Source organism: Marmota monax, unplaced genomic scaffold (assembly GCF_021218885.2).
Source record: "Marmota monax isolate L192 unplaced genomic scaffold, Marmota_monax_Labrador192_F-V1.1 WCK01_AAM20220418_F8-fsc00039, whole genome shotgun sequence".
Taxonomy (NCBI): domain Eukaryota; kingdom Metazoa; phylum Chordata; class Mammalia; order Rodentia; family Sciuridae; genus Marmota; species Marmota monax.
Window position 1 is genome coordinate 6,182,710 of NW_026693602.1, and position 22,776 is coordinate 6,205,485.

Sequence of the window (22,776 nt, forward strand, 5' to 3'; positions counted from 1 at the left end):
AACTCTTTAAAAAACTAAGTCATCATTTCCTGTTTCATTTTTCATTTTCTTTTGGCTCTCAGGGCTTTCCTCTCTCAACAGGAGTTACTTTAAGTTTGTGAGAAGATCTGTTCTGAGTTGACTTCTTCTGGATTGGTTAAGATCTCTTTTAAGTGTGTGCTTTGTTCTCGGAAAAGCTTAGGTCGGTGAAGCAACACGCTGCTACTGTTTGAAAAAAAAAAAAAAAGCTGAGTAATGCTGGAGGCTTCTCCGGTGGCTGATGCAAACCTGGAGAATTTGCATCATCATGTAGCTGGAGTAAATTGGTGTGACAGGCGGGAGCTTAAATACAAGCCCATGAGGAAGCTGGGCTGGTTCGTAAGGCTAGGGCGGCGGAGCCCGGGCGGCAGCCACGGTGCTGGGACCAGGAGCAGGGACCGAGAGTCCCGGGAACACACAGGTGCCCGAGAGTCATTCGAGCGCTTTGAAGGATAAAATAACACCTTTGAGTTTTTCACCTGTGAACACAATAGCGCTGAGACACTCTGAAAGCAAAGAGGAGGAGACCGATCAGTCACCCCAAGAGACACTAAAAGTTGAAAGTTTTGCTTTTTCTTCCCCTGTTTGATTTTTGCCCCGTGTGTCACTACTATGGTCAGAAAGCCCGTGGTGGCCACCATCTCCAAAGGAGGCTACCTGCAGGGAAATGGGAAGGGGGCGCTGCCCTCCGCGGGGGGCAGCGAGCCCCCGGAGCCGGAGAAAGTGGTGCTGAAGAAGAAGATCACCTTGCTGAGGGGCATCTCCATCATCACGGGCACCATCATCGGAGCCGGGATCTTCATCTCCCCCAAGGGCGTGCTGCAGAACACGGGCAGCGTGGGACTGTCGCTCGTCATCTGGACCGCCTGTGGGGTCCTGTCCCTTTTTGGTGAGTGCACCTCCTTCTCTGGGATGTGTGTGGGCGTGGGGCTGGAAAGTTTTGGTCTCCGGGAAAGCCAAGAGTAAATGAATGGCAAGAGCTACAAGGATTTTTTCCTTCGTGTTGGGTATGTGCACTAGGCACACACCGTGCTCCTGGTTGGCGTGATCCTGAATGCTCTCAAATGGCTTCCTGCAGGCTATCCTCTTCTTTTTCTGACCCAAACAGACTCTTTCCTGACTTTCCCTGTGCTGAGGAAAGCAAAAAGTTAACTTTGACGACCCAGAAAATACACGCGGACTTTCTGTGCCGGGCAGTGGTGCTTGGCTGTGTCGGTTTGGGGGCGTTCTGGCAGCTGGATGGCTACAAGAAACACCTGTGAGGTGAAACCTGGCGTGGCCTTCAGAGGCAGGACTCAGTGTTCACAGAAGTCTTCCTGACTTTTTATTAGCGGAACAAATGCGTGGCAGTCTTTTCCTTCTGAATTTTTTTTAGGTTCGTGTGCTTGTCAATTCCAAACTTTCAAATAGCTGGACATGGAAAGATGTGTGATGGACAGAACTCAATTCAATCACAAATCGAGAATGTTGCAATGGCCTCAACATATTTCAAGGCATTTAAAAAAAAAATTCATAACATCTGTAAACACTTGCAATATAAGTTTAAAAACTGCAGTTGGATGTTAGTTTTCTGTACTTGCCAAGATCTGTTTTTCTCATCTAATTTATTTCACTTGGTCTCCAGGGACATAGATAATTTGTCCACCTGTTCACTGAATTGATCTGAAGAGAACTGGTACAAGAAGTATACTTATTATTTTTTTTTCCAAAATATATTTCTCTTATATTGATTTGAGAATTAAAATTAAAGAGAAAATAAATGCCTTCTCATCGGGTGAGCAAATTACTACAAAGCTACCTGAATTAATTATAAAGGTGACAAAAGCTGGCGAATTGTTAAAAAAAATTGATTTATGACATGGGGTAGATGTCTAAGATATATTTGCTCTCTTTGGAACATACTGTGCTTAGATTTCAAAAGATACTACAGTTTATAGTTACTAACTCTTTGTTCTAACACTAAGACCAAGTGCTAACTCTTGGTTGGTCCTCTGTGTACCAATCCATTCATTCCTTCTGCTCAGGTCCTGTGATGGCTGGGGCAGTCATCTAGAAGACTCAGGTTTCCATTTTTAGGAAGAAGGTGTTTTAAGTAAAGTCTGTTAAAGCAAAGTCTTAGTATAGAAATATCCTTAGAGGAATTATTTTTGTTGGTCTTAAGAGTTTGTGGTATTATTTATGTGAATGAATTGTACTTCTTAAACTATTTATTTCATATCACAGTTGTATATCATTATTTTCCCATTGTTACTTTTCATCCTTGCCAAATACTTTGGAGTCATATGATGATGAAAAACCCTGATAGAACCCTTAGCTACTATTAATATTAAATGGTTCTGGCAAATGCGGTGTATAGGTAAACTAAGAGAAACCCAACTGCGGATCATCTTTAACATGACTTTGTGCACCCCCAGCCTTTGCTCTTTCTATAGCACCTGAGGTATTTAGAATAAATCAATATGTAATCAGAATGACAACCCTCTCCTGGTCTTTGCAAACTCATGCACTTGCAGTCCCCACTACATGACTCAGTTTTTGCACGCAATAAAAGTTTATTCATATGTAATAAAAAAAACCACTGAGTACTAAACTGGTAAAAGGGATGTTGACTTTTATGGTGAAAATATGCTGATTCATAATATCTTGTGCAGAAGCTTAAACAAAACAAAAAAAAAAACTCTAAGGGGAGTGTAGCATAGCTAAGGTTACACTGGACCTGATACCTGATATTTTTGATTAGTAATTGCAGGAAGTGTGCTCTTGTGTTAATCAACTTGTTCATATTTGCATTGCATTTTCCACTTAAACTCTTAGTATCTCTCAGGAATGCCTCCCTAATAGGAAGCAAAGCAAAACTAGGACTAAGAGTCAAGAATTGGTAGGTATAAGGCTGGGGCTGGGGCTCAGCAGTAGTGCACTTGCCTGTCACGTGTGAGGCACTGGATTTGATGCTCAACACCACATACAAATTAAATAAAGATATATCAACAACTAAAAAAAGAAAAAAAAAGAATTCGTAGGTATATAGATGGTCTCCTACTTATAATGGTTCAACTTATTATTTTTAACCTTACAATAGTGTAAAATAATAATAAATTTTTTGTTAGATGATTTTGCCCAACTGTAGGCAAATGTAAGTATCCTGATTACCTTTAAGGTAAGCTAGTCAAAGCTATGGTGTTCAGTATTTTCAACTTAAGATGGGTTTGGGGATATAACCCCTCTGCAAGTGAAGAAGCATCTATATTTGATTTACAACTTTTTTTTTTTTAATGCCAGGGTCAATACATGGATTTTTTTTTTTAATCCTGTTTTGAACCTTTTTCATCTGGGCAAAATGGTTATGGAACTTGAGACCTTTAAATGAAAATCTCATTTCCCCAGAATTCAATTTAAACCTAGGGCAACCATGCTAGAGTTTCAGCAAAGCATAGCAAGGTCCAGGTATTGATTCTCTAACAATAAATTCCGAGGTACTTAAGGCTGTTTCCAATAACATTTTATATTGGATGCTTTTCTAGACCGCTGACAAACATGGTAGCTTTTCCCAATGGAAGGTGAATTGCATCTGGTATAATTAGTTACAAATAGACAGCATCTATCAGTGATCCCTGAATATTTATCTGCAGACTAGTTATGTAAAAATGATCCATGGGAATTTTTGAATCCCTCTTTTGGTGAGTCTGGACTCTCTTGCTTAGAGGCTACATCTAGAGTATCATCCTATAGTCTGCTTTTCATTTGATTGTTTTTGCATTAAAAAAAGAATTTCCACAAGAGTTTTTGGACTGATGAGCATTAGAAATCGTTTGGAATGGAAATACTGCATTAAAGAGAAGGATCAGATTAGGGGTGATTGGCACATGTTTCATAACTACCTCTGAACAAAGAAAAATTTATTATGAATTTCACTGGTTTAAGGATGTGTAGCGCACAATCTACAGACTACAATAAAATTTATAATACTCTTTACTGTAAATTCCATAAAGCAAATTAATTCTCAAAAAAAAAAAAAAAAAAAAAAACCACCAGAATTTCCTAGGTGATTCTGGTAAATGAGATTCAGGAATCAGATAAGTGATACTAAGATTTCACTGAATATCCAAATTATATTTATGTTGGACGGTTCTGTATGAAGTACTCCTGATAAGTGGTAACTTTCTGCATGAATAGCTTCTGAAGACACTCAGGCAAACTTAGCAGTATAGATAGAACTTTTCACATGACATTAAGATCTATTTTTCATTTTCTTGATAATTAGTTGTTCAAATTGATAAGTACAGCTGTATTTCACGTGTGGTTTGCTGTGTTTCAGGCCCAGTGCTCTGTCTGGCAACCATTGTCACATACACACAGCATTCTTGGGAGGTAAAAATGGAGATTTCCATTCCATAGGGAATGAAACTGAGCCTTGGGGAGGTAACATAACTTGCCCAATTCCATGGGAATTGTATTACTAAATGTTACTATTTAGTTTATACTTACTTTCACCTATATTAATGTACATGACAGCATCTCTTTTTTTAAAAAGTATATATACTTTCAACCATCCAGAGTGTACGCTTCAGAAATGCACAGGATGACCTTTCCCACAAACAGAATACCGCAGAATTTGTTGTGTTGACAAACTATATCATGCAAATTAAATGAAGTCTTGCAAGGGTTATAGTCCACATTTTGCTGAAGAACAGATAACTCTTACTTACATTAATTTGCCACAGAAACATCATTTGTTAAAAGAGCTCTCCACATAATGAGGTCAGTTTGGGATAATTACTTGTCTTGTATACGGTTTTGCTTTTCAAAAAAACAGGTCAGTACTACTGGCATCTATCTTCTCTTTTTCCTTTTGCTCCCAGGTTTTTCCAACTCCAAATTCTGAATCATATGATATTGTTTAGAAGTTCATGTTTACCATTTTAAGTAAAATGACATTGTTCAAATAGAATGAAGTAGGTCTCCAATGTGAGGAAGTTAGAAGAGGAACTTGCTAAGTCTCAGCAATTAGATGATGTCATTTCAGACTCAAGTGGTTACTTTGCACGCAACATTAGCGTCAGTAAGAATTCTACCACTAGGTGGCCTGATTATGTATTAAATTTGTACCTTTTTATTATAACCGTTTCACAGGAGCCTTGTCCTATGCTGAATTGGGAACAAGCATAAAGAAATCTGGAGGTCATTATACATATATTCTGGAAGTGTTTGGCCCATTACTAGCTTTTGTGCGAGTCTGGGTGGAACTGCTCATAATACGGTAAGAATATAAGAAAAAAATAAGGAAAAATAAACCTTAGTCATCCTATTCTTCTGAGTGACTTGATTATTTTTAACTCATCAGAAATATGTATTTCATGTGCCTATGTTGTAAATGTGTATACTCAGCAGAGAACCTGTGATACACTACCTTTCTGGATTAACATTGTTAGTGTAGTTCTATCATTGGCAGTGGTTCAACAACAACACCAGACTTTTAAAGTACTGCTTACCTTTAATCTTTGATTATTCTCTTTTACTTTTCTAGGATAGATGCTTATTTGAAAAGATATGAAGCATCAAAATCCATCTTGATAAGTCTTACCTTTTGATTGACCAGGCACAATCAAATAGGACAGGAATTGGAATTGTAGATTATGTCATGAAGTTATTTAACTTTACCCTATTTTTATGACTAAGAAACATCTGTGCCTGAAAACAGTATTATCAAATCTTATTCTTTAAAAAATTAAGTTTACATACCATACATGACTCACTTCCTCACATAAATAGACCAGTGAACTGTAGTTGCGAAAATCTTTTGATTTTATTGTTGTAGGAATGTGTTCCCTTTCCTGATCTTCTTGGCACCAAATAATGCTAAGTCACTCTGAATAGCAGGTTTCCTTCAGCTTTGTGGGAGACTTATGATGTCATAAGAGTGTCACAGTCCCTTAAAGCTACTGCCTCATAGGATGTGACTTGCACTTTCTGATTACAAAGCTTAATAGAAATAAGGAGGGAAACTTGGTCTTACTGTATACTTATCAGACATACATAGCTGAGAGCTAATAGGAGCTTTTATTCTGTCATTTACAGTAAGTGGCAAATGCAAAGCTAATGAATACCCATTAACACTAATCATGATCTTTATGGTGTTAGGAGTCTCTTTTCAAACATAGGACTTCAGAGTAGTAGAAACTTCAATGGCAAGTCAGTCTATTCTCATTGTAAACATTTCTGCAGTACTTAAAACTTCTTATAACAAAATAATGATAAAGGAGTATTTTATTCCTTTTCTCAGGTCCCCTTACCTGGGATGTACCTTCTGTTCCTTTCTGATTATCTGAGGCATACACTCTTCCAGGGCCAACTTGTGTCTTATCTTTTTCATAGACAATTGCATGTTTATTCTAGTGGATAGTGTTTCTTTCATCTCTTAAATCTTCTGAAAAGATGTGGTCTCTGCTTCTCATCTAACAATGAACTCAGCACCTTGTATTTTTTGACACAGTATTTCAGGTGACTGTGTTCTGTTTCCCTGTATAAATTGCAAACATTTCAAGAATATAAACCCAGGTTTTAACATTTTTTGTAGCTCTTTTTTTTTTCCCCTTCTTGTAACTCTTATACTACTTATATGAGTGCCCTGTATATACTGGGTATAAATTGATACCTTAGATTCCTGTCCCTCTTCAGCATGCATTTGCTGTGTAACTTTGGCTAATTGCTTGGTATTCTTATGAGCATGATCATTCCATTTGCAGTGGCACAGATATGGTGCTAATTCATTAATTTATTCATTTCACAAACTGCTACCGAATGGTGAATGGCAAGATAAAGAGATCTAAATTGGAATGAGTCACAATTCCTACTCTCAAATAACTGATAAACAGATGCTGTTTTAATTTTGAAAAAACTGTTTAATGGTGTGTAGTGTGTGTGTGTGTGTGTGTACAGAGAAAATGACTTAGATAAATTCTAGAAGCTTTTCAATGTGTGTGTGTGTGTGTGTGTGTGTGTGTACCAAGATATATATAGGTTAGTCATACAGGACTCCTATCAATGGAGTGATCTGTCAAATAGGCAGAAAACAAATGACTTGAGGAGACACAAGGTACCTAAATAATTAGTCATTCTTTTCTTTTACTAATACCCATGATACCAATATATTTCTTATTAAAATTATACCTTAAGTTACCATTGCCAGAAATAATCTGTAAAACACATTCAAGGAAAGAAAAATCACCCACAGTACATAGCATGGTTCATTAAACTGAACTCAATCCTTCACAATATATTCAATACGTATTGTTCCTACACCATGGTACACATTGCATTAAACAATGGGGGAAGAGGGGTTATTCAGGTAGAATAACCTTGTGCCCATGGAATTCAGGGTCAAGTGGGGGAATGGTTATCTATCAGGTAATCAAATAAGTAAATGATAAGAGATATGAAAGAGAAATCAGGATTCAGTAAGAGTGTACTCTGGGGAGACCTGACTCAGACAGAGGGTTGGAGAAGCTTCTCCGAACCAAGAACAAGTAAACCAAGATCTGGGCTGGGGACGTCCCTCAGTGATGGAGTACTTGTCGAGCATGTATAAGGTCTTGGGTTTGATTCCCAGTACTGCAGATAAAAAGAAACCAAAATATGAAGTATAAAATATGGCCAGTGAGTTGAAGAGGCTCCAGGCAGAAGAAAAGAGATTTGGATCTCTCTAGTGGGAGGGAGCTGAATGAAGCCTTGAATACAATGCAAAGCATTTCCATGTATCCACAGCACATTTTGAAAGTGCTAAAATGACATGATCAGGTTTTAATTTGCACATTAAAATTTTTAATAAATGATGAAGAACAGGAAAAATTGTGTCATTTGGAGGAAAGAGGAGAGGGTCTCTAGGAAAAGAAGGAAATCATGAAATTTATGGTGCTATCTGGCACCCAACTCAAGGTTGGAAACACAGAATGGTGGTGGGTTTTCTGATAATCTGGATCCGGTCTGGGCATTAGGTGACCAGGAGAAGAAAGAGAAGCTGAAGGGGAAATTAGATGATGCATGTGTATGGAAAGAATATGCGTTCATGTATAAATATGAGTACAATGGAAAAGTGTGTGTGATTTTTCTCTTACAAATATTTGAAGAATTAAACTAGAATAGTTTATTACCTGTGTTGCTATATACCATTCTGTGTTTCCAACCTTGACTTGGAAACCGGATAGCACCATAAATTTCATGATTTCCTACTTTTCTTTGAGACCTTTCTCTCTTTGTATGAAATTAAGAACAATCACTTTGTTTTGAGGTTTTGTACTAGAAAGACAAGAAAAAAACAATGCTAAGTATTTAGGCATGAATTTGCATTAATTTGCAAGGAACACTTATGAATGCTGATTTTTTTTTTTTTAGGTTGAATTTTGTGTTCCTTCTTCTCACTATACTCCACTCCATTAGATCTATACCATTAACAAATTCATACCATAGCTTGAGTTTTATTACAGACTTAAAAGAGAATGAAGACCGGTTCTTATAAGGAAGGCCCAGTCAGGGTCTCATATAATAACCTAAATTTTTATTTTTATTTGTTTTTTTTAAACTTTTTTTTTTTTGGTAGTTGTAGATGGACAGAATGCCTTTATTTTATTTGTTTATTTTTGTGTGCTGCGAAGGATCAAACCCAGTGCCTCACACATGCTAGGCAAGCACTCTGCCACTGAGCTACAACCCCAGCCCTAACGTAAATTTTTAAAGAAAAGTATCAAATGTTGGGAGAGCAGGAACAAAGCTGATAGTTCCCAGCCTTGCTCTCAAGGTTGTTTCAGAACAGCCACCAATGTTACAGGCACTGTGACATTTGGAATGCCTAAGTAAACCTAATGAAATATGGAATTCTTAAATTATAGACTTTCATTTTAAACACATTCTCTAAGTAGTAACACCTTCAGATAGAAAACTTGAACTGAAAATGCTGTTCGTTTTTTTTCCTATAGTTAACCTAAATATATAAAAATCTGTTTAGCCCTGCAGCTACAGCTGTGATATCCCTGGCATTTGGACGCTACATCCTGGAACCGTTTTTTATTCAGTGTGAAATTCCTGAACTGGCAATCAAGCTCATTACAGCTGTGGGTATAAGTGAGTATCACAGGTATAAACATGGGAGAGAAGAAAAGGCTTGTGCACAAAGTCTCTTTAGATGTTTTGCCTAGTAGTACTGTTCCCCAAATTATCTTCTTTTTTTTGCTTACCGTTCCAAATGTGTGCCGGAAAACAGAAAAAAGAAGGCACATTTGGAGTGGTCTCTGCTATTACCTTCTATGTCAGTTTGGCATTGGGTTGATATATACGATGGCCAATCTTTCAAAATAGACAAACAAAAATCACTTTGACAGTAAAATATTAAGTAGGTTGTACCTAAAAAGAGATTAAAGGAAGAAAACCCAATTATTTTGTAGATATTTGTGAGTTGGAAATCATTCTATCTCCATGAAATGTTGAATCCTAACTCATCCATGATCATGGAGTTATGTTTCTATGTTGGGTGTGTATGCTGCAGACTGTTTACAGTGTTAGAGGCTGCCATCTCAGTGTCATAGTTTTTGATGCCTATTATTGGCCATGGTAAGACTTTTCTTTAAAGATTTTATAATTACTAGCACAATAGGAGATTTCTTTACAAATTTCAAATTAGGAAGTTACTCATTTTTTTTTATCAGTGTGAATAGATTTTAGAAACTGAAAAAAAAAAAATCAAGAGTCCCATGAACAAAATTACCTAGGTGATAATGAAATCAAATCTGACTCTAACATCCTATCAGATTCCAAATACCAAATCCTTGAATCTCATGGGAGAGGATAACTTAATTCTTAATCATTTTGTTGTTTTAAGAATCAATTCGATTTAAATTTTAACAACTCAGAAATAGAAAGCTATATATGAATAATCGAATTTCATACTCATGGAAAAATGTTTAGGTGGTTGCTCTAAGGTGCTTCGATAGAACAATAAAAAGAACAGTGCATTTTTGACAATAGGTAAGTGGTTAGTTTGCAGGAGAGCATTAGGAATTTCATATAGAAATGTCTCAGATGCTAGGTATATATATATCTCTGAATTTAATAGGCTCATAGTGCATTTCCTAATTTGTCTTGCAAACATGTACACAGCTCTATTCTTCTGTGAGAACTCTGAAAAGAAAAGAAAATTGCTCCAAGTTGACATTTTTCTCATTCTGGGGTGGTAATGGTGTACCTACTTAATCATTGTGCCTTTAATAAACTCTACAGACACGAAGGCAAGTCACTGTACCATTCTTAACTCAGTATTCTCAGTAAATCATGCCAGTGTTATAAGGTGTTGTACAGATTAAGCGACAATGAATGAGACAATATATGTGAAGTGTTTGGGTAATGCTTGTAATTTACTAAGAGCACAATACAAATGGTAGGTATTTATGCTTTTTTTTTTTTTTTTTAAAAAGTCATTGGAACTTCCATGAGATTAGGGACCTTAACATGGTTGTATTTCCAGCCCCTCACACAGCTCCCAGCATGCTATTTGTGCTTATAATTCTTCGCTCCTGATTGATTTTTATAAGACAAGGTCTAAGAATTGTTTCTCTAGCAGAAAGGTCTATAGTCTGTATACTTGTTAAATCTGGAAGGTTGCATAGCTTCAGTTACCTCAAGCAGTAGGGGAATTGCTAGTAAAATGAAATAGTTTGCTTGATAAGATGTTCAGATCTAACACCATGAGATTCTGTGGGACGAACCATCTAAACATAGTGGCTCACCAGAACAAACAATCTGGAAATGGAACTTAAATGTCACTATTTCTTTGTAATGTGATCTTCGGCTAATTATTAAACTTCTTTAAGCTTCAGTTTTATTTGTTGGTGAAAGGCCTGTGAAAAGATAATTTATCTTGAGTGATTGTAGGAAAATGAAATTAAGTTAGATTTTTAAGACTTTGAACAGAGTACTTTGCCCACAGGAGATTCCTGATAAAGCTGGTATTGGACTAAGAGATTGGACTAACAGCCATTTTTATGCCCACAATATTCTTGTTCCCTAAATGACTAAGGCAGAATCATATCACAGTTAACATATGAAAATTGAGAAGAGAAAGAGTAGTATTTTTGAGAGCTATGTAAATTAGTAATCAAAGTTATTAAAAGCTACAAACAGAAGTCTTTAATCATAACCTATGTGTCTGTTTACAAATCTACAAATTTTGGCTGCTTTGGGCATGAAATTAGATGGTTAGTGATGATATATTTCTAGTTTTGTAAACTTAGATGACTTTCTTTTTTCTTTTTGTGGTGCTGGGGATCAAACTCAGGGCCTTGTGCATGCAAGACAAACACTCTACCCATTAATCTATATCCCCAGCCCCTAGATAACTCTTCTTATTTATCTAAGTTTCATTAAACTTTTTAAAGGGGAAATTTGTATTTTGGGAGATTAAAGGGAAACTGTTTTTTTTGTTTTTTTTTTTAAAGTAAAGCAATTAGGAGAAAGGATAACCATGTGGGTTTTAGAAAACATCTATTTAAAACATTTAGAGTTTGGTGATAGAGTAGTTAGCAAAAAACCTGAGTAACTCTTGGATAAATTTAGACACATCCTTCTATTTTTGCCACTTGTTATAATACTAGCTTTTGAAATATTTTGTAAGATAAGCCTTTGTAAGCCTGAGCTTCTGACAAGGCAATGTGTTCCAACACCAGAGCACAAAAAGGGAAAACAGAAGGAATATTCCTAGACTCAGCAGGAAGTAATTTAAATCAATGGGCTAATTGGGTAAGTCAAACTGTCTTTAAGAAGAATTTGTTAATGGAGCAACAGGGGGTTAGATGGAAATAGAGAAAGAGAAATTTACCTGGGGGCAAATCTCTGCACCCTTTATTTTTCAAAGTGAACTATTGGTGGTTTTCTGTCTGTTAGGGGTGGGAGGTTACTGAGATGTAGAAAATAGTTTAATTGTATGAATCCCTACCCTATGTTCCTTGAGGGAAAAAAGGTGTTTAAAATCTCTAGTTAAAGATAGAAAAAGGTCAATCCTGAAGGGTCTTGTTATATCATAGTTAGAGTTTCAAATTTTGTGAAATATTAACCAACCTTTGGAGAAATGATATGGAATGAGTGTGGGGAGCTCATTCCATATTTTTAAGCTCATTTTTAAAAAGTATCCTATTTCACTTCTGTCAGATCAATAAAGATGGAAAGTTTTTGCTTATCTAAAATTCTGTCCTTTCTGGTAAACATGTCAGGTACATGGAAGTTTCACTGGAAAATCCCATTTGTTCACATTTAGTGGCTTTTGATAACCCATATGACATTACCCCATTTACTTTCCACAGAACACCATTTCTTTTCACTGCTCTTGTTGGTCTAATGAGCACTGAAGTATGTTCAATGTCTAAATCATTGAGTCTCCTAAAACTGGGCCCCATGGAAGTATACACTTGAATGGCAAAGCATTATCATAAAAAAACTTTTTAAGATGTGAGATCTAGTCCCAGATCCATCCTTAACAACCCTCTCTGGGTCTCAATTCCTTTGCTTGTTTATTTTATATAGATGAGTTAAGAACTGCATCCCCTTCTCAGATCTTGTGGGAGAAATTAGGAGGAGAAAAAAAAATAACATTTATATTGCATTGTCGAAAACAGCCAGTTCTGCAAATGTATAGCCTTGTTTTCCTTTTCAAAACTGTGTTTTCCTGACATCATTAAATTGCATGACAAAAAAAAAAAAAAAATCCAGAACTAGTTGTGTGTCAGCATTTCAAATATAGCATGTGGGATGGCTCTTTGAATCTTCTGGAATCTGGGTAGACCTACTCCTTCCCTACTGTAACTGAATTACCCACACAATCAATTCATAGGTGGAAGATGTGCACAGTACTAAAATATACAAATGCTATGGACCAACAACCATGTCCTTCAGGAGGATGATAAGTAAAATGTGGCATGGAAGTGTCCTGAAGTCACAGCTAAGGTAAAAATGCACCTAGGCAGAGAGGAAGAGCCACCATGAGAGTTTGAAAGAACTGTGTGTACTGGTAAGATCACATACAACTTTGAAGTATTATCTCCTTCTTTGAGCCTTGAGTAATGGTAAAAGTGTGGGCTCCAGAGTTAGCCCACCTGGTTTCCAGTCTTATCTTTACACTTACCTCCTAAGTGCACATAGGCAAGTTAAACAGTATCTTGAGTCTCAGCTGCTTACCGGAAAAATAAGGCCAATATTAAGTAACCATGTCATAGACAGGAGGATGAAATAACATTATCTATGTATTAAGTTCTTGTACAACATTGGCCATAATAGTATACATTTATTTGATGTTCACCATTTTTATTTCTGATTGTGAGATCTTAAATATAGACTGGTTCTCTGAAATAATGCATCCAGAAAATGGATGCTAACAAAGACAAAGAGGAAACCCAAGCAGCCACTACAAAAAAGCAATACTACCCACTTTATCTCACCAGGTAACCTATATACACAGCATTCGTATATTTTATCAGTTTAGCATGAAGCAGTCAGAAGCCTAAAAGAATCTGAACTGGTGAGAAAACCCAATATATCCAGACTCTCTAATCTCTCTCTTCAAACCCAACTTGAATTATGGAGCATGCAGAAAGAAATACTTTCCCATCCTTAAATCACAGTGTCAATCCTTAACATTCCCCTAAACATCCTCTTCAAATACAGCTCCCTTCAAATATGTATTTCTTTTTTTTTTTTTTCTCATGTTAATGGATTGGAATAATCGGTGATATTTATTTATTTATTTATTTATTTATTTTTAATTTTATTTTTTATTTTTATTTTTATTTTTTTTAATTTTTTATTGTTGGCTGTTCAAAACATTACATAGTTCTTGATATATCATATTTCACACTTTGATTCAAGTGGGTTATGAGCTCCCATTTTTACCCCATATACAGATTGCAGAATTACATCAGTTACACATCCATTGATTTACATATTGCCATACTAGTGTCTGTTGTATTCTGCTGCCTTTCCTATCCTCTACTATCCCCCCTCCCCTCCCCTCCCCTCCCCTCTTCTCTCTCTGCCCCCTCTACTGACATTCATTTGTCCCCCTTGTATTATTTTTCCCTTTCCCCTCACTTCCTCTTGTATGTACTTTTGTATAACTCTGAGGGTCTCCTTCCATTTCCATGCAATTTCCCTTCTCTCTCCCTTTCCCTCCCACCTCTCATCCCTGTTTAATGTTAATCTTCTTCTCATGCTCTTCGACCCTACTCTGTTCTTAGTTACTCTCCTTATATCAAAGAAGACACTTGGCATTTGTTTTTTAGGGATTGGCTAGCTTCACTTAGCATAATCTGCTCTAATGCCATCCATTTCCCTGTAAATTCTATGATTTTGTCATTTTTTAATGCAGAGTAATACTCCATTGTGTATAAATGCCACATTTTTTTTATCCATTCATCCATTGAAGGGCATCTAGGTTGGTTCCACAGTCTAGCTATTGTGAATTGTGCTGCTATGAACATCGATGTAGCAGTGTCCCTGTAGCATGCTCTTTTTAGGTCTTTAGGGAATAGACCAAGAAGGGGAATAGCTGGGTCAAATGGTGGCTCCATTCCCAGCTTTCCAAGAAATCTCCATACTGCTTTCCAAATTGGCTGCACCAATTTGCAGTCCCACCAGGATTTATAGATGTGGCTTTCGTTGCTGCATTTCACTTCTTAGAAAACTGCAACATAAATAAGCAAATAAAAAGTACATGTCCCTGTATTTTCATTTTGGAAATTTGAGGCAAGCAAAAAAAAAAAAAAAATCCAAACGGATATAATTATTTCCTCATGTGTGAAATTAGCAATCACTCAAAGGAAGTGAAGCTACGGTCAGAGAGCTGGCTCAGATTTCTTTTATTATCACAATATGGTTAGATAGTATGTATTTAAAAAAAAGTGGATATTGTTTATTTCAGAAACTCAGAAAGCTCTTGCATTTTGTGAATCCCAAATCCCTGTTCAATATTGTTTGATAAGCAACATACACTGTCTTAGATTTGCTGTACAGACTCGTGATAAAGCAGCAGTTCTGGCCACTTGAGAAACTTTAGAGCTCTGCACTGGCTGTCTTGCTTGTTAGGTTGTACCTTCAGGGCCGAAGAGGTACACCTCAGCTGGAATTTGGTGTACCAAATAAGGAGTGCAATGCCTGCAAGCTTTCTCAAAATCCTGCGAAAACGGGATTTTGAGACAGCTTTGAGAAAAACCAGACTTAACCAGAATTTTTGTTTCAGTTGTTTAAGAAAAGAGCAAGGTGTGATCATCAATTCATGAGAGTGACTTGATTTGGGTCTCCCTTTGTCTAAGGAAACTTTCCAAAATAGAAAAGAAAATCCCAAAGACTTCTTTTGTTTTTCGATTTCAGTAGGCATTGCTAACTACTTACACTCTTAAAGATTAACAGACCCTTTTTTCTCTTTTCCACTGTATAGTGGCTAGATGTTCCTAAAATCAGAATGCCCTTTCGTCCTTCCTTCCCTTTTTTCCTTCTTTCTTTTCTTCCTATCGCCTCTTTTCCACTTTCTCCACCCTTCTCTTTTCTACTGCAGTGTCCTTGCAGAGAAAGAGAGCGCCTTTGGTTTGGGGAGCTCTGTTTAAAAGAATACAGAACTCTTTTGTTGCTAGTGGGAACAGGAGATCATTTTTTTTTTCACTTTCTTGCCAACGTTGAGCCTCCTTAATTAAAAAAAACAATAGGAATTTTCATGTGATGGCTCATTTATCACATGGGCATTTGCATAGAAAAAGATCACTGGATGATGGAGAGGCCCCTAGAGTTGCACTAGATTACTTTCAATATGGAAGTGATTTTTATTAGGGAGAGAGAGAGCTAATATTATTTATTTTTTGTCATTCCTGATAAAACAACAGCACACTTGGCCATTGGCAATGGACCTACCTAATCTTTTCTGTCTTGGGCTTCAAATGTAGATGAGGTATCTTCCCTGAGGCTTTGGTCATTCCAATCATGCTCACCAGTAACTCCTTTAAAATACTTCCTCATTACTAACTTCCTATTTTACTTTCTATAGAGTCTTTGGATCCTTTATTTTTTTTCCAGTGTATGAATTATTTTAAAAATGAAATTTATTTATGGATCTATTTATTAACAAAAATTCCATCTTTACAGAGGTATTTGCAAAATTATTTTGTATAGTTTTTTTTTTTTTTTTCTTTTGGGTGGTGTGCTGGGGATTGTACCTAGGGCCTCATGCATATTAGGCAAAAGCTTACCAGGGAGCTACATTCCCATCTGTATATAGGTTTTGTGCAGTGTTTATCATCAAGTAACACATCAAGTTAGTTAATTCACTTATCACTCTATCACTTTGCCTAGTTGCTTCCTTTTTTTAAATTTTATTTGCTTTGTGGTGGGAACCTTTAAGCAAATTTTCACTTTTGTTAGCTATAATCACCAAAATTATACATTTATTATAAAATATACTGAAATATTATTAAAAAATAAATACAGAATATTGGTATTCTATCATCTATAGATATTTGCTATTAATGTTTTGGTAAATATTCTTTCAGATCTTTTTCTTTACTTCTTTTTTTCTATATTTATCTATATGTCTATCTTCTTAACCTACCTGTCCATGCATCCATTCATCTATCCATCTCTCTGTAACATACTGTCTTGATCAGTAACATGTTGTAAATAACCTTTTTTGTAATAATTATATAATTGCAATATGATTTCAAGTGGCTGTATAGATTTATTAAAAGGATATACATTTAAAAGTATTGGTTGTTTTAAAATTTGCCTTTAAGGATCTACATTATTTTAAAATTTTACCTTTATAAATTATGTGTTGATAACATTTCACTAATTTATGAACACTGAAATGAGCTAATGATCAAGCAGTAAAACTGAAGAGAACTCTTATTAATGTACATAAGGAAAACTTCCAGTTGCAATTTGAATTATAAAAATTCTGTCAGTGTTTTATTTCATCCCCTGAGAAATAGTTTAGACATTTTTTATATTTGTTTAGGGAAAATGCATCTTTATAAAAATAATGTTTATAGATAATAACCATAAATGTCAGGAGTAGAGTAACTATTTTGATTTATTTTTGATGTCTTTATTGATGTTGTTGTTTGGGGGTTGTTTTATGTTTGTTTTTGTTAACACTATGCAAAGTGTTTTGGAAAGAGCATAAAGTTGAAATTCACTGTCTAGTATAACCTGTCATTCCAGCCAGCTAGAGGAAGAAGGTCTTAGAGCATCTCTATACACCATGTGCCTTAGATTTTCTGAGAATACAGTTCATCCATTCATTCAGCAAACATGTGTTAGTTACTTCTGTGGACCAGGCATGGAACTAGATTTTGGCAAAACAGAGATGAATAGTCCATGTTCTCTCTTTGAAGTTTTCATGGTCCACAAGGTGGGGTGGTGATTGCAGCTTGGGAAACTGTGGGCAACATCATTAAGAATGGGAAATTCTGTTGGCTCGGGACCCAGGGTGCATCCTAATCTGAAAATTCTTATGACATTTTACTCAAGTCCTAAAACGATTGTTGGGTAGGCTAGAAGTCAACCTTTCATGTGAGAATCGTAATTAGAGAAAAACCAGAAGAAGGCTGAGGGTGAAGACTAAGATCTAACTTCTCTACTTTTTACTCCTTCTTGAATGGGAGCCACCTTGGTGCCATCACCTAGAGAGGACACTGTTGCCAGGTGAAGCTAAAAAGTAAAATTCAGCAATTTGTGCACTGTGATGGCTGCAGGATTTGGTAGTACAAGATATTTTGGTTTGATCATCAGAGCCCTACACTATATATCCATTCTTAGAGAGGTATGCAAAGAACAGAAAGAAATTCTGTTTAGAGGTTTTATCCAAGCTTCTAAAGTTTAATGTGCATAAAATCACCTGGAGATTTTGTTGAAATGCAGATTTGCATTCATTAGGTCTGGGGTGGGGCCGAGATTTGGCAGTTCAGCATTTCTAAAACTCTTACAGGTAATGTCAACACTGCTGGTTTGTAGGTCTCTCTTTGAGTAATGAGGACCTAAGATGTCTTGGTGCCCATGAGGGTTTGCCTTTTGTAACTTTGGCTGTTTGTTTGCAGCTGTGGTGATGGTTCTAAATAGCATGAGTGTCAGCTGGAGTGCCCGGATCCAGATTTTCCTAACCTTTTGCAAGCTCACAGCAATTCTGATAATTATAGTCCCTGGAGTTATACAGCTAATTAAAGGTATGGACTGAAAAGTAAATGCTTTTTAAAATACTTATCTGCTTTTGATCTCTTCTAACACTAACTTTTGCTTGTACTAGCAGAATCCTTAATTAGTCTTTGCTCATGGAACTTAAACTCTAGACTGTCATCTAATTGATTTGAAAGGCTGCTACATTGGGGTGAATTGGTATTTACTGTTGAATGGCAGCAAGAGGATTTGGGCCAAGCATTCAAACAGGGCATCAGTGAATTCTATTCATAAAAACTGGAGTGAAGATCCAAAGCGGGGAAAAATCTGCAAGTAGCTTTAACTACAGATAAACGCATTCTTTCACTTTCACTTTAAAGTTGTTCAGTAGCAGTAATAAAGATTAAAGAGAAAGATTTTTGGAGAATAATGAAAAATATTTTATATAATAATGAATATGAAAAATAATTTTATTATTTTTATTTTATTATTTTTATTATTTTCTGGTTATTATTCTTTTCTATCTTCAGAGTGAGATCCTCAGAAGAGGAGTCAGATATGTGAATGATATTCCTAAAAACCAAATAGTTATGGGATGATCAAAACAGTTGTAAAAATTTAACTTCTATGGTTACATTATTTTTCATGTAAAACTTGCTTTAGTACAGACACATCATATTTTCTGGATATTATTTAATAAGAACAGAAGTTGAGGGGGGGATGTCATTTGGAGTTTTAGTGGTTTGGGGAGAGAAGTCACATGCCATTGCTTGAATTCAGTGGAAATGGTTGGCAGGGAAAGAGGTCCACCTGAGTTATTTAATTGGCCGTGGGCAACACAGTAGAAAAGAGAGAAGAAATTGTGAAGAGGTGACATATACCTTGGGCATGTTAAGTATTTAGTGTTTACACTGATATTGTTTGTCCCAAGAAAGCGCATTCATAGAGAAGTTCATTGAAGAACCACAGTAAGGCAAAGGCAAATGCTAAATTCAGCAAAGTCATTGCTCTCTGTAGAGGCATCAAATAACAACAAATGTCAAAAGACTGGTCACTCTGCAGCTGGGAAAGAGAGCAGCTGCTGTCCATTGAATAAGCCTGGTGGGGGATCTTAGAGTCCTTCTGGCAAAATCCTTCCATCTTCTCCAGCAACCTCAGTCAGCTCAGAACCACACACCACGCAGACGAAATGTTCTGAGGAGACCAGTTGAGCTTGCTCTGTTAATTTCACCTCAGCCTCCACAGAGCTGGCTTGCACATATTCTGTCTCATTCCTTGGGAATAGTAGGCCAAATAGCCTGTTCTGTTCTCACTTTCTTCTTCTGTAATGAGTTCCTTCATGGTTTGGAAAGTACAGAAATCCCTGGTCACCAATCCTGGTTTAGTTCTGGTTTAGATTCCTGGGTCAGATGGTCTACTAGATGGGACTCATTTTTTTCTCTTTGGTGAAATGTCAGGCATTGTAGGTAGCACTGTAGTCCTTAGTCAGTCTTGAACACTTAATTATATATGTATATGAGGTGGGGTTTGACTGACCAAATGTATTGCAGGTTCCTTGAGACCACGGATCAAAATATAGCTCTTGGGGTCTGTCTGGCCATTACAATGGAGTGATATTTTCATTAATACTTATGGCATCAATGCTTGATATGACCAGGACTCTTCCTAGTTCTCCAACAGAGAAGTCATCTGTGAATATTACCACAAAGTAAATTTGAATATCTTGGAGAGCATTCTTAGCAAATACATTTTCTCTGTTACTATAAAATTATAAAAAATCATGATTTTCTTTGTTTCTAACCTAATCACATATTTTTTCATTCATCTGAGACTGCAGGGGGACAACGACTTCCCTAACACATATTGCACATTTGTTTTTACTCTAATCAGATCCTGAAAATAATTGAATGTTGTGTATTCACTTATGAGGACTTGTTGATCTTTCTTTTGAATATTATGACTTTCATCTTCTCGAGACCTCTGTTATGCAGCCAAAATATTCCCGAAGTTTAGAAATAAAATGCCTCTCTTTTGTAGCACTCACAAAATGGCACTTTTGAAGGCCTGTGCTTGGGTGTCAGCCTTTGCAGAGGTTTCTTCTTTTCATCTGGTCCTGCGCTCTTGAGTGTTACTATCCCTTCAGGCCAATCATGATAGAAGTATGCTCAGCAGATGCTTTCATCTGAATTCCAGTATTTATATTTTCTTTCTGTAAGGACACAGAGATGTCTTAGTTAAACAGGCATTTCTGATTCACTATATCATTAAAAAAATTAAGTTATATTTGGAAACTGGTTACTTTGAGGGGAAAATAGCTTAGAATACAACTCCACATTCTCTGTTTCGAGTCCCCAAACTCACTCATGGTGTGTCATCATAAACATCCTGTCTGGTAGTGCAGGCAAAAGCTGACATTTGACTTAAAAGAGAATGTCTTCTACATCAACCATCTCCCAACCTACTTTTGTTTGTTTATATAGGGACTGACTTTGAAACAAAGTCATTTCCCATTTAGGTTATCTCATTTGCTATTTTTTTTTCTGCTAAAGTTTAAATATCAGCTCACTAAAATTAGTTTGAATTTATGATTTTTTTTTTTTTGTGTGTGTGTGTGGTGCTGGGGATTGAACCCAGGGCCTTGTGCATGAAAAACAAAGCAGTCTACCCACTGAGCTATATCCCTAGCCCTGAATTTCTGATTTCTGAACTACATAAAAGATTAACAAGAAAAGGATCCTCTGCAATTTTCAAAATAGAAAAAAAAAAGTGATGAACAAAAATCTACTTGTTAATGCAAAATTTGTTAAAACATAGTTTAGAATTCAGTGTTTCTAAATGAAAACTGTGATATTGGGACCATGTTAATGAACTTTCTCTTTAAAGAAGCAACTGGTAGGCAGGTATGGTGGTGCACACCTATACCAGTTACTCAAGAGGCTGAGGCAGGAGGATCATAAGCTGAGGCCAGCCTCAGTAACTTAGGGACACTTTGTCTCAACATAAAAAGCTTAGTTCAGTGGTAAAATGCCCCTGAGTTCAACTCCCAGTACCTCTAATTAATAATAATTACAATAGTAATAAACAATAAGGACCAGCTAGGAAATGCTTTCAACTTTGTGGGCAGCATGGTCTCTGTTGCAATTACTCAATTCTGCTGGCATAGAGTGAAATAAACCACAGACAATACACTTAAATGAGCGGGCATGGATGTACACCAATAAAACTTTATTTTAAAAAGAGGCTTGTAGGTTGGTGTGGCAGATTTGGTCTGCAAAGTTTTCAACTCCTGTTCCAGAGGCTGGTGTCTAATGGTCTGCATGGGACAAACAGGAAGTTAAAGACATGGGACAGCAACTCTGGAGTGTTTCCCTGCCTCTTCAGTGGAGGTACACCCTTGGATATTTCTTTGCATTTCTTCCCAAGCATTGCACTCCTAAAAACCACAGTAGACCACTCCTAAAAGCTACAGTTCACAGAAAATCCTTCCGTCTTCTTTCATGGTCGAAGTATGAGCTCACTTAAACAAGGGCTGGTTTTTAAGATGTCATCCTGGCTATGACATGATTAGAAGGGAAACATGAAATTGTATGAGTGGTGATCAACGTACCTATGGGACTTGTTCTTTAGCTTGGGTACAGTATTAAAAGGTAAAGTTGGCAACAAGCGGAGAGTGAGTGATTAGGTCTCTTTTCCCAGAGACGACGGTTAGAAGAAATAAAAACCAATTCTTTGTAAAGCTCTAAAGTCTTTCTATTCTAATTGCAGGGCAAACCCAACACTTTAAAGATGCCTTTTCAGGAAGAGATGCCAGTATTATGGGATTGCCCCTGGCTTTTTATTACGGAATGTATGCCTATGCTGGCTGGTAAGTTGATCTCTCTGGATTTGGATGGTTTGTATGGTCCATTTATTCCTTTAGGTTCTTAGATTAAATGTCAAGCAGGGTGCCAGGCCAATGAGGGTGGTTGTGCTCCAGTGTTATATGGTACTTGAAATGAGAAGTATGGTTGGTCCCTTGCACGAGGCCGGTTACCCTGCACATGACTTAACGCAAAGCTGGTATTGGAGGAGTGGAAAAGTGTGATGCTTTCCTTCAATGAGCTTGAGGACCATGGTCAACACACCTATAACAAAAGACAGGTTAAGAGAAAAGCATGTCAAGTGACTTAACCAAAGTTTAAGACGACATGGGAGTGCTTAGAAATGAAGACCCCCAAACTCAGGGAAAACTGTCTATTTGTACACGAGGAATGGTAATAGATGGAGAGTGGAACCCAGGAAGGCCTGCCTGTCCACCCAGGTTCTTCGTGGAGTCTCCAAATAGCATCCCCTGCCCCTGCCCTCCCCAGGGGTTCAGAGAAGGAGCCCTTTGGAACAAGAGTCTTGTGACCTACTATCAGACAAAGTTAATCAGGGCATTTCTTTATGTCCAGCTCCTAAACAGAAAGGCAGAAGTTAGAGTAATTTTCTAGATCCTCTGGCTTGTTTGGGGGAAAGAGAGGAGCCTGGGATCCCCCTTGGAGAAAAGAATTCTAAATTTTATGGCTGGCCTTGGAAGGAAAGGAAACC

General features: G+C 36.8%; 1 protein-coding gene across 1 annotated transcript in view; it reads left to right on the forward strand.

Moving 5' to 3' along the window:
• Positions 1-254: 254 nt before the first annotated feature.
• Slc7a11 (solute carrier family 7 member 11) overlaps positions 255-22,776 on the forward strand; it is a 73,875-nt gene continuing 51,353 nt past the window's right edge. Inside the window, exons 1-5 of the mRNA XM_046459649.2 lie at positions 255-907; positions 5,149-5,275; positions 9,017-9,132; positions 18,132-18,257; positions 21,973-22,072. Coding sequence (XP_046315605.1) covers positions 631-907; positions 5,149-5,275; positions 9,017-9,132; positions 18,132-18,257; positions 21,973-22,072 — 746 coding nt within the window. The 5' untranslated portion in view covers positions 255-630. The remainder of the gene's footprint in view (positions 908-5,148; positions 5,276-9,016; positions 9,133-18,131; positions 18,258-21,972; positions 22,073-22,776) is intronic.